This window comes from Pyrgilauda ruficollis, unplaced genomic scaffold, assembly GCF_017590135.1.
Source record: "Pyrgilauda ruficollis isolate IOZ18807 unplaced genomic scaffold, ASM1759013v1 scaffold12, whole genome shotgun sequence".
NCBI lineage: Eukaryota > Metazoa > Chordata > Aves > Passeriformes > Passeridae > Pyrgilauda > Pyrgilauda ruficollis.
In genome coordinates this window covers 816,990-834,276 of record NW_024510321.1, presented here as the reverse complement: position 1 = coordinate 834,276, position 17,287 = coordinate 816,990, and the positions used below count along the sequence as shown (strand labels likewise).

The following is a 17,287-nucleotide window of genomic DNA, read 5'->3' as shown; positions in this document are numbered from 1 at the left end:
TACATATAATCAAGTTTACCTGAGCCTGTCATTTGCCCACTTTTCAAAACAGAGCCTCATTGGTTTTTAAAGGTGATAAAACCACTTACTCAGAAGTAAATATTGGACCACTGAGGTGAATATACAATTATCCAACTCAGGCATGAGATTTTGGGGAAGGGAAGAAGTGGCAGTGAAATACTTGCTAATGGGCTTGGTGTAAAATCTACTGCCTAAAAAAAAATTTAGATCTGTTGTAGAACTCCAGAGTGCTTTGCCAGCCCTGATCAAAGTTAGAGTAGTATGAATTAATTTATAAAGTGAAAACCAAAGGTATTTATAGATGTGAGATGAATTTGGCAAACGTTTAAGTCCAGAGAGTTAAAACTTCCCCTTGAAAAAGTCAGAATGTTTTGAAAACATTTCAATCTTTATTTTTCCAGCAAGTGTTCTGCAAATCTCTCACGCTTCCCCTTGTGCTTTTTTAAGGTTGAAATAAAATGGCAAGAACAACTGTAAATCAAAACAGAATAACTCTATGGTATGTCAGATGAGCCAAGATGAAATTTCCAAAGATCTGTTTCCCTTTGGGGAAAAGAAATATTTGAGAATGAAGATGACTCCAAATGATTCCCCTTCTTCTGGTGTTTGTATTTTTATTTATTTTTAATTTGACTAGAAAACCACAATTATTTGTTTATACACTACTAATCAAGGCCTACTCCCAACCTAAAGGAAATTAAAATCTGAACCAGGCATGGCATGAAACAGGGAAGAAAGCAGGATAGGTTAATAGGAAATGGTGAGATTAATTTAATGTGTTAAATTATTTTATAATCTTAACCCAAATTTACATCAAACAATTGTTCCTTCAAAGGATTGCTGGACTTTTTTTTGTCTTAAAACCTTGACTGGCAAATATATCAACAGAGCAATAACTCAACGCATTTTGAAACGAGGCAAGAAATTATTTTTGGTTTCTTAATTTATTTTCTCTGCCTATTTCTGATGAAAATATGTGATTATCCCAAAACCCTCAAGAGGGGACACTGAATCAATCATTTCTCCTGTGTCCTCATGATCTGTTCCTGAAGTTCACCCCGCTGATGTTTTTTCCCACATTACATTTAACAGTGACAGTATGAACTCAAGCCAAGGCTTGGCTCTCCTGACATCATTCCCTTCTCTCCACCTCTTTGAAGCTGGATTTCTGAAAAGTTTTCTCCCTGTTGAATGCCCTTTGCAATCCCTTTAAAAGAGCTGGGGTTGGGAGCAGTCTGAGTTTCTGCCCATAGCAATGGTCAAGGTGTCCCCTCCAAGCTGAGAGTGCATTGGTGACAAGGAGACACTGAGATATGTGTGAGTTCCTTTTTTTGGAGTAAAAATCACCATTTCCACGTTTTATGATTGAGGCAGTTAATGAATTGCATGTTATGAGGAGTCCACAATTAATTACCTGAACATTTATGGCCACTGTTTTATTACAAACACAACTTGATTAGGGCTGACTGGGGAGAAACCACTTGAGGGGAAAAAGCCTTGTCACTGGGAATTTCCTGCTTTTTAGCTCCTTGATCTCCTAATCTGCATCAGAGATTCTGTTCTTATTAGATTTGGGGTTTGTTGTGCTTTGAATTAGCGTGAGAGCCAGGAGCCAGGGAATAAACCACGAAGCACAGATCCCACTGCTCCTGGCATGAATATTAAATCTGCCCTGCCCTACATAGCTGGTGCTGCTGGTTAGCCAGGCAGGGTTTCCAGAGCATAGAGCAGCAGAATTGCTCCTGATCTGTTGGAATCCAAAATGCAAGGAACTCTCAGAACTTTGGGCCTGTAAGCCAAAGCTTAGAATTAAACCCAGGATTTGATCTGAGACCTTGGAAAAGGCTCCCAAACTGAGGTGCTAGAAGGGAGAATGTGGATTTAGAGTTTAAAGCAGAGACATGTTAAGCTGAGTAAAGGAAAGTTTAGAGTTTAAGATAGAGAAAAAATAAAAGCAGTTACAGATATAAACAAGGAGTTTAGAGTGAAGTACTGTAGGTTTGTGTGTCATGACATGATTGGCTAAGAAAGCTCACACTGCAGCATGGGTCCATAAGACTAAATATTTAAGGATTGAGTCAAAAACATAAATATCCTTGTTGGCAGTGTTTTATTGGTCAATAACTCCTTAAAAGGTCTTGTAACTAGAGGTCTTGTGACCTTCTGAACCATGCAGTAAAGATGTAAGCTGAACTCACCCTTCCTGCCTATGCAGAGGATAAGAGAAATAAACTGCATCATCAAAAACAATTCAGAGGTCCTATCTTGAATTCTTCCAAAATTCCCCACAAGTGAATTATCACACTGATCATCAGAAAAAAAAAAAATATAGGCTTGGGGTGTTTTTATCTAAGGAAATGGAGAGAAATGCTGATTTTTTTTTCAGCAGCTCTGGGTTGCTCTCCCTCCTCTTGAGCAAATATATAATAAGGCTGGGTGCACATCTGTGTAATGGTCCTGGAGAGCTCCAACTCGCTCCACGAGGCCATGAATCCCCAGAAATGCCTCCCTGAGCATGGGCTTTGCTCACTTTCTGCTTCTGTGCCCTCCCTCAGGCATCCAGCACGAGACCAGAGTGCAGCATCATGCAGGAGATCGAAGAGGAGCGCAGCCAATGCCTGGCAGAGCTGACCTGGGACAACCAGACCTCAGGTATGTCAACGCTTCTGTCCCTCCCTGGCCAGCAATCCCACCTCCATCAGCCTCACAGCTGCCTTGTCCTGGCTGTTTCCAGCCCTTCTGCTGCTGGAGCAAGGATTCCTCCAGATGCTCTTCAGGAGGGAGTGAAATGGGTGCTTCCAAAGACAGCCAAGAGTTCCAGCAGCTCTGCAGGTTCCCTTGCAGCCTCCTGGCTGGGAATGCCTGACTGAGGTGTTTCAGTGGGTTTAACCACAGTTGTCCACCTCCTTGAACTGGAATTTTTCCAGTTTTTCCTTGGGAGCTGAAAGCCTGAAGTTCCCCTAAGTCTTGGACCACGCTAAGGGAAGTCATTGTGAGCATCTCCTTTGATTGAGCTGGCCTCCCTTCCCTATGCCCAAATTTCTCCTGTCCTCATGGTGGAGCAGAGGCTGTGAAGGATTTCTGGAGCTGGGACAGGCAGCTGAGATCCTCTCCTTGTTCATGGAGCACTCATCACACTGAGAAATCCCCCTGGAAGCATCTCCAGTCTCCTTAAACCTCTTCCTGCTTCAATGATCAGGAAAGGAGGAAGGTTTTGGTGCTGCCCCATCCCATCCCACCCTGTCCTGCAGCAGAGCTGTCAGAACCCCAAATTAAGACATCCAGTTGGATCTCTCCCCCTCTAAATGCCTCTCTCAAGTTACCAGCCCCATGTCTGTCAGTGAAAGGTGTGTAGGAACCCGGGTGAGACTGCCAGGATCCAAAAAGCAGAGATAATTTTGCTGGGAAAAGGGCTGGGAAGATGAATTTGAAATCCTGGTTGAGATTTTCATCCCTCCTCCCGAAAGAGGGAAAAGTGGAAGAGGAAACTCTCCACTGGCAATGTTTGCAGCCAGGCCACAGAGTGAAGGACTGTTCTGATGGAGCAGAATCCTGGGACAAGCTGATTCCAGGAGGAGCTTCTCTGGATGCCAGGAAGGCTTTTGGCCCCTGCTTTTATCTGCTAAGGGATGGTTGACTTTGATTTGGAAGCTGTTTCAAGTGTCCTTGTGCATTTCAATGGAGCCTTTTGAAGAAATGTTCTGGAATCCAGTAAAGGGAGAGCTCTGGGTGGATAAAAACCTTCATCTGAAAGCCAGCTAAATGCTTAATTTCGTTTTCATGGATATTTAAAGAAATTAAATTAAATACAATACATTAAAAAGGAGAATAAATAGTTGAAGTGATGATACTTTTTCTGCTTTTCCAAAATGATTTTTCTCATTGGAAAGTATAATCCAAAACAGCTTTTATTTTTTTTTTCCATTCCTGTAACAACAGAACTAAACCATTGGAAGTATTTTTCCCAATTCTGAAAGTCATTAATGCCCAAAGCAAGTATATAGAAATCCTTTGGAGGGTTTTTTTCCCTGATGGAATGCTGAAATATTGGACTGGGATAAATCTGCATTTCCACCAGTCACTACTGATGAATTGGACTGATTCAGAAATTGTAGATTTAAGCCCAGGTAAATGGTTTTGTCCATGGAGACAGTACTGGAACTGGAATGACAGGACAATGGGGAATGGCTTCCAGCTGAATGACAGTAGGATTAGATGGGATATTGGAAAGAAATTCTTTCCTGAGAGAGTGGTGAGGCCTGGCACAGGTTCCTAGAGAAGCTGTGGCTTCTTCATCCCTGGAAGTGTCCAAGGCCAGGTTGGATGGGGCTTGGAACAACCTAGGATAGTGGAAGGTGTCCCTCCCCATGGAAGGGGGGTGGAAGGAGGTGATTTTAAGGTCTTTTCCTTTGTGGAAAGCAGTTGGCATCCATTTACCCTAAAATATCAGCAGGTATTTAGGAGCTCAACACCGGAATTTATTATCCAGACACTCACAACTGCCCTGGAGGCAACAGGAAAAGCGGAATTGTTGGCTCTTAGATGGGTGATGTGGATGAGTGTATGGAGAATTCTGTTATGTGCTGTGTGGACAGACAATTTCCAAGTGCCTGAATAGAATGTGTTTCCCTCTTGTATTCTTGGGGTTCCCAGATGAAGTGAGGAATGATGAATCTGACTCCATGTTCTTGAAGGGTTGGTAAACAATCTCCAAAGCAGCAAAACACAGGAGAAGCAAATCAGATAATTATTGGTTTCATTTGTCTCTGAGGCATCTCAGCTTCCCAGGAGAAGAATCCTGGGCGAAGGGATTTTTCAGAAAATACGATGGTGACATTTCCCCCTCAGAGTGACAGCATTAGAGCACAAGTAGGTCAAGGAATGTGTTTTTTTTTCTGGAGTGGGGCTCCATAACTCAATTTATGTGCCTGAGCTGTAAAATCAAACTTTGAACTTGGATGGGTGGGGGCAAGGGGGGAGTTTGTTGGAGAGAAATCTCATGAAGGTGATGATATGAGATCATATGAAGGTGATGACTGTTTCATCTGAGTGTTGCTGGAAAGAGAAATCCTAGTAAAACTCTGAGGAAAAACATGATTTTAACCCAGTCCTATCCACCAGAACAGGAGGATGGAAAGCAATTGAGGCTCCCTGTGATCTGCAGTGTTGAAATTTAATTTATTGCCAGGTGGTTGTGTTGCCTTCTGCACTTCCCACAGCTTTTCAGGAAAAGGAGAATCACTTGAGGCTTAAGGAGTGATTTGTTATCCTTTCTAATCAAATGAGTGGAAATAAACACAGTGCCTTGGTACATTCTGGAAAGAAAGCTTTGTTTAGGAGCCGTTATCAATTGTATTGATCAGAAGGGCTTAATCACTGTAATTTGTAATTTGATGTGTCAGGCAGATTAGTCACTTGTTAAGAGCACTTGATGGTGCTGAGGTTGATCACTGGCTGGGGTTAAGCAGGTAGATTTCCTCTGATAAACAACAATGTCCTTCTTAACCCTCAATGTCCTTCTTAACCCTCTTTTTTTTTTGTCTTGAAACATCCACCCCTTCCTCACAGGGGCTGAACATGCATGAAATCCAGGTTTCTTTTCAGATTAAATTTCTTCCATCCCTGGAAGTGTCCAAAGCCAGGCTGGACGGGGCTTGGACCAACCTGGGAAGGTGTCCCTGCCCTTGGCAGGGGGTTGGAAGGAGATGTTCCATGTAAATCTATTCCCTTTTAGGAGTGTGATTCAGTATCTGTGGATTTACCCATACTTGAGGAGGTTTGACAATTGGACTTGATAATTTTAAAGGTTTTCCAACCCTGATGATTCTGTGATTCTATAGCACAGGGGTCACTAAATATTGCCTGACTCTGAGGAGAAGTTTATTTAATTTGTTCTCTGTGGGAACCCAGCACATCACTCTGAATGTCCAGAGTCACCAGGGGAGCCCTTGGGGGGCTCGAAAACCCTGGAATGTTGCCAAAAGTGTCTGGTGGCTTGACTTTGATCCATCTAAAGAGGAAAGATCTGTGTGTGAGGAAATGAGAAGTTCTTGGGTGTGAATAGTATATTTACAGGATGAAATATAGATTTTAGAAAGTTAGGTACAAGGGGGTCATGAAGACAAGATGGAGGATTCAGGGCGTGGTCCTGTGTTCTTCTTTCTTCTTCATGTCTTCCATTTTGTGTGATGATGTTAGCACATTTGGATTGGTTCATGGTGAAAGTACACTTGTCTACAAGGGTGAAAAGTATTGGGAATTAAAGGCAAATATGATAGACGTAATTTTCACTATAAAGGACACAGCCGCCCTGTGGGCGGGAGAGAGTGCACTTGACTGTCCTGCTGAGCAGACCTTGGCTGGGCAGAAAGAAAAGCTTTGTAGATAAGAATTAATAAACAAGATTGAAGACCAAAAACCTGAGAGTCCAGACTCATCCTTCGAAATTGCGGCCACCCAGAACCACCTTTCCCCGTGTTGGGGCAGAGACAAATAACAGCGGACCCCGACGCCTCTCCAGCACAGGAAATGCTGCAGAAGATGCAGTGAGAGGGAAATCCAGAGGGAAAAGCAGTTGAAGCTGGCAGTGTGTACAGAGGAGAACCAAACAGCAGCAAGATCAAAGTCTTGGCTCTTAAGGAAGTTTGTAACCATCAGAGGACACCCAACAGACTGGCCTTGCGCTGCTCTGCCCTGGTGTTCTTTCCATGCTGAAATAACTGGCAAAGACATCAAATGCAATGTGTGATTCAACACAGGAGTGGGTTCTTTGCCATTAAAATCAGGAACAGGTAGACAGAGACCAGATTCACATGGGCAAACAGCCATGGCATGGGGATGACTTTTGGCAGGGGATTTTCACTTGGGTTTGGGTATCTCTGGTGTGTTCTGGCCAGGTCTAGGCAGCTCTTTCAGAACGTGATGAATCCTGTTCAGATTGTCTTGCCTGTTGTCAAAATATTTAAAATGAGGGGATATTTAAACATTTAAAATCTTAGTGAGCAGCTCAGGTGTGTAGGAAAAAAAAAAAACAGATTTCACAGATAATCTCTGTGCTGGCTTTCACTGCTTGGAGAGGATTTGGCCAGCTGAGGTGAAATCATGGCAAAGGGGTTGAATGAGAGGACCTTTAAAGGTCCTTTTCCACCCAAACTCTTCCACGATTCTGTATTTCAGAAGGGGGGAATGCAATCCCAGCCTCACTGAAAATTGGGATTTAGCTCCAGATGCTTCTCCAGGTGCTTTTTCCAGGATATATGTGAGCAACACAGTGGCTGCTCAGCTGACAATGCACTGAGCAGCAGGAGGGAAGCTCTCCCAAGGGTTGGAATAAGAGGATTTCCTTCCCAGACTCACAGACAGAGGCAAATCCCTCTCTGTTGAGCTCCTGATGGCTGCAAGGCAGGAATCACCACTGCACTGCTTCCTGCTGACTTTCACTTGCCTCTTTTATGTCATGCACAGAGGAGTATTTCTGTTTTGGTTTGTTTTTTAGGGTTTTTTTTCAGAGAAAGCTTCACTTCTCCATGGTTTTAATTTACAAACAGTTCAGCTTAAACTGAAGCACACAAATTAAATGATAATAAATTTTAAAAAGTAGCCCTCTCTTTTTTAAAAAGGCAGGAAAATCAATCAGGTCTAGGTTGGCTGGCTCAGCTCATTATCTGTTTATCCCATTATTGCTAATTAATTTGCTCTGCAATCAGATACTCTTTCAGAAGCAGGAGAGTTATTTAGGGGATAACAGCTGAATAAGGAGCCATGACTCGTGTCTGGGTGGGATGAGCAGCTCTGGAGACCAAGAGCTGTGCAGGGAGCATGGCCTTTGTGGAATCACAGAATCATGGAATGGTTTGGGTTGGGAGGGACCTTAAAGATCATCTCCTTCCAACCTCCTGCCACGGGCAGGGACACCTTCCACTATCCCAGGCTGCTCCAAGCCCCGTCCAACCTGGCCTGATACCCCTAGTCCTTCAAAACTGCACTTTTTTGTTTGCTTTCTAGCCCTGTCTGTCTTGGAAACAGAATAAAACCCAATCATAGAGTCTGAAAAACGGAAAACATGGGGGAAAAAATAGTGACATTCCCCCTCCCAATGCCTGTTTACAACTGCTTGACTTTCATGTGCCTCACACCTGTGAGATAGAAATGAATTCTGCAAGCTCATCATCACCACTGTGACATGGAAAAAAAATCCAGGTGGCAAATGGCCCATGCTGCTTAAACTCTGAATATTGCTTTTGCTGTTCCACAGTGGAGGCTGGCTAAAAAAGCCAAATTTGGAGCCTGGGGGGTCTCTGTCAGTCCCCTCTAAAGAAGTCAAATCAAGTTTGATGGGAGGAGAAGCAGTGAACATATGGAAATTAAAAATCAAGCTGGAAAAAAACATTGATGAAGTTTAAATTAGGAGCCTGTTTATTCATCACCATCTGTTTATAGTGCAGCAAGATAAGAAATAATTAATAGTTCCTTGCTTGGAAAAGTTCAAGTGAATTCTCACCTCCGCGTTGCATAAGCCCTCTTGGGGCAGATGAGGTGTCAGTGGGATTTGTGGGACAATCCTGTTATCAGCAGCTCTCCAGATGCTGGAGAAGGCTGATCCAGCTCAAAAATTCCAGAAAGTGCCCAAAGCAGGGTGGGAAAATCTGTGGATTTGGCACTTGAGGATGTGGATCAGTGGTGAGCGTGGTGGTGCTGGGCTGGTGGTTGGATTTGCTGACCTTAGGGATCTTTCCCAGCCTCAAAGATTCTGTGATTCTGTAATTTCAGAGCTGTGTAGAACTCTCATAAGTCTTGTGCCACATTCATCAGCCTCTTTAAAAATCCTGGGACAACAGGAATGGCATTAAATGGCAGCTGTTGGTGTGCTAAATCAAAAATTCAATCAAACCTCTATCAACATACTCAGAAAAACCAGTTTAGCTCAGTCTAAAATGTGTTTGGTCTTGATGGTCTCTCTAAAGGCAAAGGGACCTGCTGGACTTTTTGCCACATTCTCTTTTATTAATTTTCAATTTAGTTTTTTTCCTATTACTCCAGGCTAGGAGACACAAAGGGTCTCTTAGTTTCATTCTTGCTCTGACCAGCAGCACTGGGCAACTCCCAGGTGTGACATCAGTCCCCTGCATTCCTTGACAGGGTGACCTCTCCTACAAGAGTAGAAAATTCAGCCACAGGACATCAAGATCCTAAACCCCAGACTGTCATGTAGGAGCAGTACCAAAGTCAAGCTCCCTTTTATTTATCAGGAATTTTTGTTCTTTGGCAATGATCATGATACACAATAGGACAGGTCTTTCCAAATGGTCTTCCTTCACCATTCCCTCCTCTCCCTGGGACTCTTCCCAAGCACCTTCATGCTGCAGCTCTTGCAGAGGTGGAACCCACTCCCTGGAAACTCAAAATAAAGAAATCTGCCATGGGTTTTTCAGAGCAGAACTTCTGCAGACTCTGCTGTGAAAGCTGGCCCCTGAAACCTGAGGAAGGAGCAGCGTTGTCACAGTGGTAAAACCAGCCTGAACCCTGAGAACCAACCCCAGACTTTGGTGTTGGCTGCCTTCATCCAGCCTGAAGCTGATGCTGTTCTTCCAGACCAGGAGTTTCTTTCTGAGGAAGCAGTAATCAACAGAATTTTCCCTGAAAATAGTTATTTTTCTGTCCATTCTTGCTCTATGGGCAAACAGCCATGGCATGGGGATGACTTTTGGCAGGGGATTTTCACTTGGGTTTGGGTATCTCTGGTGTGTTCTGCTCAGGGGTAGCCAGCTCTTTCAGGATGTCATGAATCCTGTTCAGATTGTCTTGCCTGTTGTCAAAATATTTAAAATGAGGGGATATTTAAACAAAAACCCCACATTTCACAGATAATCTCTGTGCTGGCATTCACTGCTTGGAGAGGATTTGGCCAGCTGAGGTGAAATCATGGCAAAGGGGTTGAATGAGAGGACCTTTAAAGGTCCTTTTCCACCCAAACTCTTCCACGATTCTGTATTTCAGAAGGGGGGAATGCAATCCCAGCCTCACTGAAAATTGGGATTTAGCTCCACCTCTCCAGTGAGCACTGCTAATTCTCAGTTGAATTTTGGGGATGTGATTCAGTGGTTAACACGGTGATGCTGGGTTAACTCATGGCCTCAATGGCTTTAAAATATTTTTTCAACATCAGCAATTCCATGTTTCCAACAGTGATCCATCCCTCAGTTGCTTGTCTGAGCCCACCCACCTGCCTGAAGTGCAGACACACACCAAAAACAGGATGAAATTTCAGCACAGACCCAGACAGCATCTCATCACTCCTCCCTGATTTTCACCTTGACCTCACCTTTCCATGGATATTAAGCTGTTCCAACATCTGTTTTCTGCCTTAAAACACAGCAGGGATGGAGGCTTTGCTTTGGTTTTGCTGTTGCTGTCTGCTGGCTGGAAGCTCTCTAACAAGCAGCAGGGTTTGTTTGATTTGGGAACAGCTGTCCCGGGGTTTGTCAGGATTAGCAGCCACTTAGTGGACATAAATTTATGTTGGAAAAGATATTTTAGTTTGGAGAATGTGCCACACTTTTAAATGCCAGCAGAAGTTTTGGTTCTAGTTTTTTTTTTTTTTTAACATGAGATAACAAGCAAATGCACACAGCCATGCAAAGGTTTTAGAAATAAAGAGAAAGTGGCATTGGTGCAATGGAAAATAAATTCCAAGTGTTTTCAAAGCTCTGGATAGTTAAATTAATAATTTAATCTGGAGCTCAGATTAAATCCATGCAGAGGTTTTGTTTCTGACAGCAGCCTGTGTTTGTCCCTCTCAAATCCCATGAGATTTCTGGTTAAAAAGACTCTCCTTCCTCATCTTTTCTTTCAGTTTTTCTATTAATATTGACTGTATCAGAGCACTTTCATGATGGTATCCACCCTTTCTACCTGGGGAATATTGCACACACCAAAAGTGAAGTTGGGAAAAGCATTCCTAGAGGCTGAGCCACTCATCTTTGCTATGAATTTCTTTCTGGAGATGCTAATATGGGAAAAACCATCTAGGAAGGTCCCTAAATTCAAAGTCTGATTCTCTACAAATCCAGCTGTCTACAAGTCCTGGAAGAACAGAGGGATTTGAGTGAGGAAACCCTGGAACAATCCTTCAAGCACGCTCTGTCTCAGAGCACTGGAGATCTTGTTTAGAGACTGCTGGGAGATAAGTCATGGTTTGGCAATGCCCTGTGTAAACCTTCGTCTTAAATCTTGGATCTTTTCTTTCAGTTTACATGTTCTGGAGCTAGGCAGAAGGGCTCAGCTCACAAATTTGATTTATGAAAAGGAGGGATTAAAAAAGCCCAGTGTTTATTTAGTTTGTTGGTTAGAAAAGGCTGAAAGATTACAAACTTTTTTTAAAAACGAAATTGTTTCCCAATAGATGTTGTTGATGGAAAATCTCAGGATTTTCATGCTTAAAAATCACCCTCCAGCAACAGTCACTGGTGATTTCTTTCATGCTGATTAGACTGACTCAGTCTGGGGGCTTTAAGGTGAGGTTTCCTTCTTATGTCTTTGGGTCAAATTTCCCAAAACATTTAGGAATAAAGTTATTTTTTAATATATTCCTGTTGAGTGCTTGGACAGCTTCAAATTGCAGAAGTATAAACCAGGTTTTATAGTAATTAGTGGTGTTCTTGTTATAGAACCATGGAGTTGTTAAGGTGGAAAAGACCTTTCAGATCATCAAGTCCAGCTTGTGGGAAAAATGAAATCACAGACTTGCCACAGATATTGAGGCAAAGCCCAAAGCAAACTCTTTTCACTTACCCTGAGTTTTGGGATCCTTTTTGCCTTCTGTGATTGCTTTTCTGCTGAGCTGGAGCTGCAAATCCCTCAGTGAGTGATGAGCACCGGCAGAGCTCATGGGTGGTGGGAAGGAAATGCCACCATGGCAGGGGTCACAGCCCTGGCAGAATTGTGGATTTCCCTCAGCTGCTGCTTGGCTTCCCTGTCACATCCTGCCTGCAGGGCTGGAGGCAGAGCAGGCAGCACAACAGGCAAAAAATACCCAAATTAAACACAGAGCTGTGGAAAGCTGGAAGGGGAGCTCTGATGGGGTTGCTGCAGAGCACTCTGCCAGTGGTGATGCAAATAAAAAATAAAAAATGTGATGAGATGGAGCTGGGGGAAGGAGAGATGCCCAAAGGATGCTGGAATGTGAGTGGGACTGGGGACAGGAGGGCACAGCAGTGACTTTTTCAGGGAAGGGAGGGAGGATGCATTTAGTGGCACCTCAGAGCCAAACTAACCCCAGTCAAACCCAATCTGTCACAGAAAAATAGGGTTAAATCCTACTCTGCAAGCCCAGGGCAGGATGGGGTAGAATTAAACCCACCAAAGATACAGGGGAGAAATGACAGGGAGCTGTTTCCATGCTGGAGGCTACTGAATATGCTGGGACACTTCAGCTTGAAAAAGAGATGCCCGAGGAGGGACGTTAAAGAGCATTTTATGGGTTTTCTCCCCAGGGAAAGGGATATTGTGGTTAGCCTGTGAATATTTCTGTCTTTGTAAAAGGACTGAGCAGTTCCTAGTGAAAGAAGCAATGAGCAGGTTCAAAATGAATTCAGAAAAGGATAGAATTTTTCTGTCAGTGGACACTTAAATTGTGCAGTGACTTGACATGGGAAGTTGTGAATTCCAACAATTTTCCTGGGTTCAGAATCAAATCCAATTACATTTAATTTACAAGACCTATGGGAGAAAAATAATCTATCTACGGTATTTTTTATTATTTCATACAACTTTTAAATAGAAAATCATCCCTCATTTGGGAGGTCTCTGGTCTGTGGTGGCTGCAGTGATCCAGTGGCTTTTCCTCCACTGAGATTAAATTCAAACTGCCTGGGTGGTGCTGAGTTATGGATTGTTGCAGGCACCATCTTTTGGGGTCTGTCCTTTCAGTCAGGGAGAGATCAGAGCTCAGCTGGGGCAGGGAGATTGATGCTGTGATAATTGGTTGTAATGAGATGCTTTTAACGAGGCAAGCCACAGGTGAGCACCAAGGCTGGGCTTGTCAGGGGGACAGTCAGTGTCACCCCATGGCTGTGTACAGGTTCAAAGTGAATTCAGAAAAGGATAGAATTTTTCTGTCAGTGGACACTTAAATTGTGCAGTGCCTTGGCACAGGAGGTTGTGAATTCTAAAAATTTTCCTGGGTTCAGAATTAAATCCAATTACGTTTAATTTACAAGACCTATGGGAGAAAAATAATCTATCTACGGTATTTTTTATTATTTCATACAACTTTTAAATAGAAAATCATCCCTCATTTGGGAGGTCTCTGGTCTGTGGTGGCTGCAGTGACCCAGGGCTGATGGTGGCTCTTCCTCCACTGAGATTAAATTCAAACTGCCTGGGTGGTGCTGAGTTATGGATTGTTGCAGGCACCATCTTTTGGGGTCTGTCCTTTCAGTCAGGGAGAGATCAGAGCTCAGCTGGGGCAGGGAGATTGATGCTGTGATAATTGGTTGTAATGAGATGCTTTTAACGAGGCAAGCCACAAGGCTGGGCTTGTCAGTGGGACAATAAATGTCACCCCGTGGCTGCTTACAGCCCTGAGGGCTTGGAAACTGCCTGCTGGTATGAAATTGGAGAGAAAATGAGATTTTATTGCAGCACACCAGGCTGTGGTGGTGCCCTGGGATAGCTCAGCCTGGCTTCACTGAGCTGTGCCTTGGCCTTGCTGTGATCCCTGAGGGTGCTGAGAGCTCCTGAGACACCCCAGGTGTCAAATGGGCACCCCTGCATCTGGACAGGGATTCCAAGAGCAAAATGTGGGGGAATGTCTTTCAGAAGAGACCTGGAGTGACCCCCAAGCATGAGGGAGAATTTGGTGTGAGGCTTTGGGGGGTGCTGTTCTATCAGAAGTTGGGTTTGATGCCCTTGGAGGTCTTTTCCAACCTGAATAATTCCATGATTCAGTGAAAGACTGATGTGCTGAAAGGGTTTTTTTCCCTGAACTGGGAGTTCTGCTGGCTTCAGAGAGTGCCTGGTACCAGCCTGCTGCCATTTATCTCTTTCCTCAGCCAGACCAAGTCCCATCTCAGGGCTGTGCCAAAGCTCTGGAATTCATGTTTATTCATGAGGCAAAGTTATTCTCTGCTGCTTCCTAGATAAGCTTTGACCACAATTTGCTGTAAATGTAGATATGAATCCAATAAATGGGTGTTTAATGCTCCAGTCTGCCAGTTCTACAAACCATTGTGAGAATTGACCTGTTTTCTGTTTATTAGCCTTTTAAAATGAGAGTTCTTGTGTCACTGTGTCACTTGCAGCTACTTCTGAGCCAGAACCTCTGTGAGGAGGGCTCTGAGTGAGGCTGGTGCAGCCCTTGGCTTGCTGGTGGGGTATTTGTCTTGAAGAGAGGAAGGCTGAGCTGCTGGATAGAGGGATCTGAGCTCCAGCTTCTTTAGGGATGTGAAGGATTTCTCCCTGCAGCCCTCCAGGAGAAGATATTCAGCTCCAGAGAGCACTTCAGGGTCTGGCAAGGAAGGGCAGGGCAAAGCTGAGGGTGTGGGAGTCACAGTTAAAATAATTAAAATGGGAAGAAACCCCTCTTGTTTAAAAAAAATACTTATTTAATTTTTTAATGTTTGTTTTTATAATGACAAGGGTTTAAAGACTGCACGTGAGACACCCAGAGTAAGTGCTGCTGACCTGGAAAAGCCACACTAATTTTTAGAGAGCTCCTCCAGATTCACCTGGGATCCTTCCCAAGGCAAAGCACAGCTCCTGGCAGAGTGTGTCCCCTGGTTTTTGGGGCAGGCACGTGAGCAGAGCAGCTCTTTTGATGGAAATGGAGAGTAGGTGTGTTTTTGACTCATTGGCACTTGCTGCACTGGGTGAGGATTGAGAAATACCTTTGTAGCCTCCCTGCAGACACTGAGTGCAAGGTAGAGCACCACATTTATAATTAATTAATTGATGGGGAAGCACTTGTCAATCTCCAAACACAACATTGTCATCTTTGCTGCATCCAAGTGATGCCTCAGGGAAAGGAGGGATTTCCTTCCTTCAAGGCACAGTGCAGCTGTTTCTGCTCTCAGATTTTTATTTTTTTTTTTTTGCCTGCCAAGCCCACAATCCCAGCACTTTTCAGGATAAAATCTTTGGGATGAAGAAAAGAATTTTCTGGAAGGCTCTTTAATAAATGTTGTCTGTGTGCTGGGTCAGATGAAAGGGCACAAAGTTTTGCCTGAACTTGTGATTATTACAGCACTGGACTGTGCATGCAGGGCATTTTGCAGTATCAATCTTCATTTGTTCCAATTCTTTAAACTCCAGTTCTTCTCTTCTACTCACTAAAAATTACTGATTTTCCTGAAGTGCAGATAATTAGCCCAAGAAAGACACAGCCCTGTTAGAAGAGGGTGCCCAGAGCAGCTGTGGCTGCTCCTGGATCCCTGGAAGTGTCCAAGGCCAGGCTGGAGGGGCTTGGAGCAGCCTGGGATAGTGGCAGGGATTTGGAATGAGATGATCTTTAGGGTCCATTCCAACCCAAACCATTCCAAGATTCACTGATCCTGTGGTGCCAGGCACTGCCAGCCAGAGTTCTGCTTTCCATTCCCTTCTTTATTTATTGCAGAAATATTTTCAGCATGTCTGGGACAGCAATAGGAAGATTGTTGTGGTAAGAGCTAAAAGGCAGCTATGAGGTGTGTTTACAGAAGCAATAATTTGTAAAAATACACTTTATGTGCCTTGCAAGGCCAGTTTCACTTTCTTTTTATCAGGAAAAAAAAAAAAAAAAGCTTTTTATACAAAAGTGAGCACCTAAAAGCTTTCTTCACACATCACAGGTGGTGCTGAAAAATGTCAACAGAGAAAAAGATACAGATCACCAAAACTCTGAGTGCATAATTCAGGGCATTTAAAAAGCCATCTGATGCTATCAGATGGCTTTTATTTTGCATTATAACCTATCATGAGGTAATGGCTGCACTCTAATTTATTGCACTTGGCGGAGGAAAAGATTGTAGAACGTGAAATATTCCATCATGGAATCATTTTCCATGGAATCTTTAATATCCTGACACTGTTGGAGCTGCTGGCTGTTTGGGAGATAAGTGTGAGGCTGTGAGAGCTGAGCTGGGCACTTGACACAAGGAGCTGAAACCTGACTTTTAATGAGCTCTGCATGAAGGAGATACCATCAGTTATTCCATTTTTCAGGCTCTGATAAACTCAGCTCAGGACTTCATTATTTGAAAAGTTCAGTTTGTTCGTGAAAGGAGAGGGGAGGAAAAACCTGTAAAATCACTTTGAAAGCCAGCTAAGGGTTCTTTTTCAGCTTCAAAGCATTTCTGTGTGTTCTCTCTTGATCTGAGGCAGATCTGCCTGGTGATGGCACCAGCCCTTCCCTTACTCAAGGAGTAAAAGATGATTTAAAGGAGGAATTTGGGTGTAATTACAACAAGTGCAGGGTTCTCAGAGTTCCCTTTGCTGGCAGGTGAGAAGGATTTCCTCAAAGTTTTGTCACCCCTTTGTTCCTCACACCCCAGACTCTCTCCTGTGGGGCTGGTGACCTCAACAGCTCGGGAGTCACATTTGGGGGAACCTTTCCATCTGATGGGCTGTGACAAATAGGTGAGAGCAGAGGTGCTGGAAACAGGGAGCTCTGCTGACAACCCATCCATCTCACCAGGCAGCAACTCAAGTGCCTGCCTGTTGGAAATATAAAGCAGGGGGGAAAATGTCAAAATTCTGCTAAGAACTCTCAAATGGTGACATATCGATGCAAAAATGTGTTTGAGTCTTTTTTTTTTTTTTTTTCTTTAATTTAAACCTGCCAACTCCTTTTGGCTTCAGCGTTAATGTTACACGATCCAACAATGCAGCATGCATGGGGTGTTATTAATGCCTTTTCAGAAATAAAAGGGCAAAATCAAAACATTAGAAATCTGTGGAAAGGACATGGTATTTTCCTTTCCACTAAATCTTTTATCCTACCCAGAAAATCTTCAGCAGTGCCTCATTTTGACAAAACCCTTTTATTTTTCCTCCCTGTGCTGGTTATTCCTTCATTCCCAGTTTGGATGTGCCACCTTCCCTCACTCCTCCATAGGGATCCTCTCCTGGCCACAGCACTGTCCCTGCTCAGCCTCCAGCAATGTTTTGTGCCTTTTCCCTTTTTAGGAAGAAAACTGCTTCTGGTGAAGGGATTTTGGTCCTTGATTGTCATCTGTGTTCCTTCCTGCTGTGAGAGCTGCACAGTCACTGCACTGGGAAGGAAAAGATGATG

The 17,287-nt window shown here is 43.7% G+C and overlaps 1 protein-coding gene across 1 annotated transcript in view; it reads left to right on the top strand.

Moving 5' to 3' along the window:
- VIPR1 (vasoactive intestinal peptide receptor 1) overlaps window positions 1-17,287 on the top strand; it is a 108,066-nt gene that overhangs the window by 40,200 nt on the left and 50,579 nt on the right. The window contains exon 2 of the mRNA XM_041487880.1: window positions 2,577-2,673. Coding sequence (XP_041343814.1) covers window positions 2,577-2,673 — 97 coding nt within the window. The remainder of the gene's footprint in view (window positions 1-2,576; window positions 2,674-17,287) is intronic.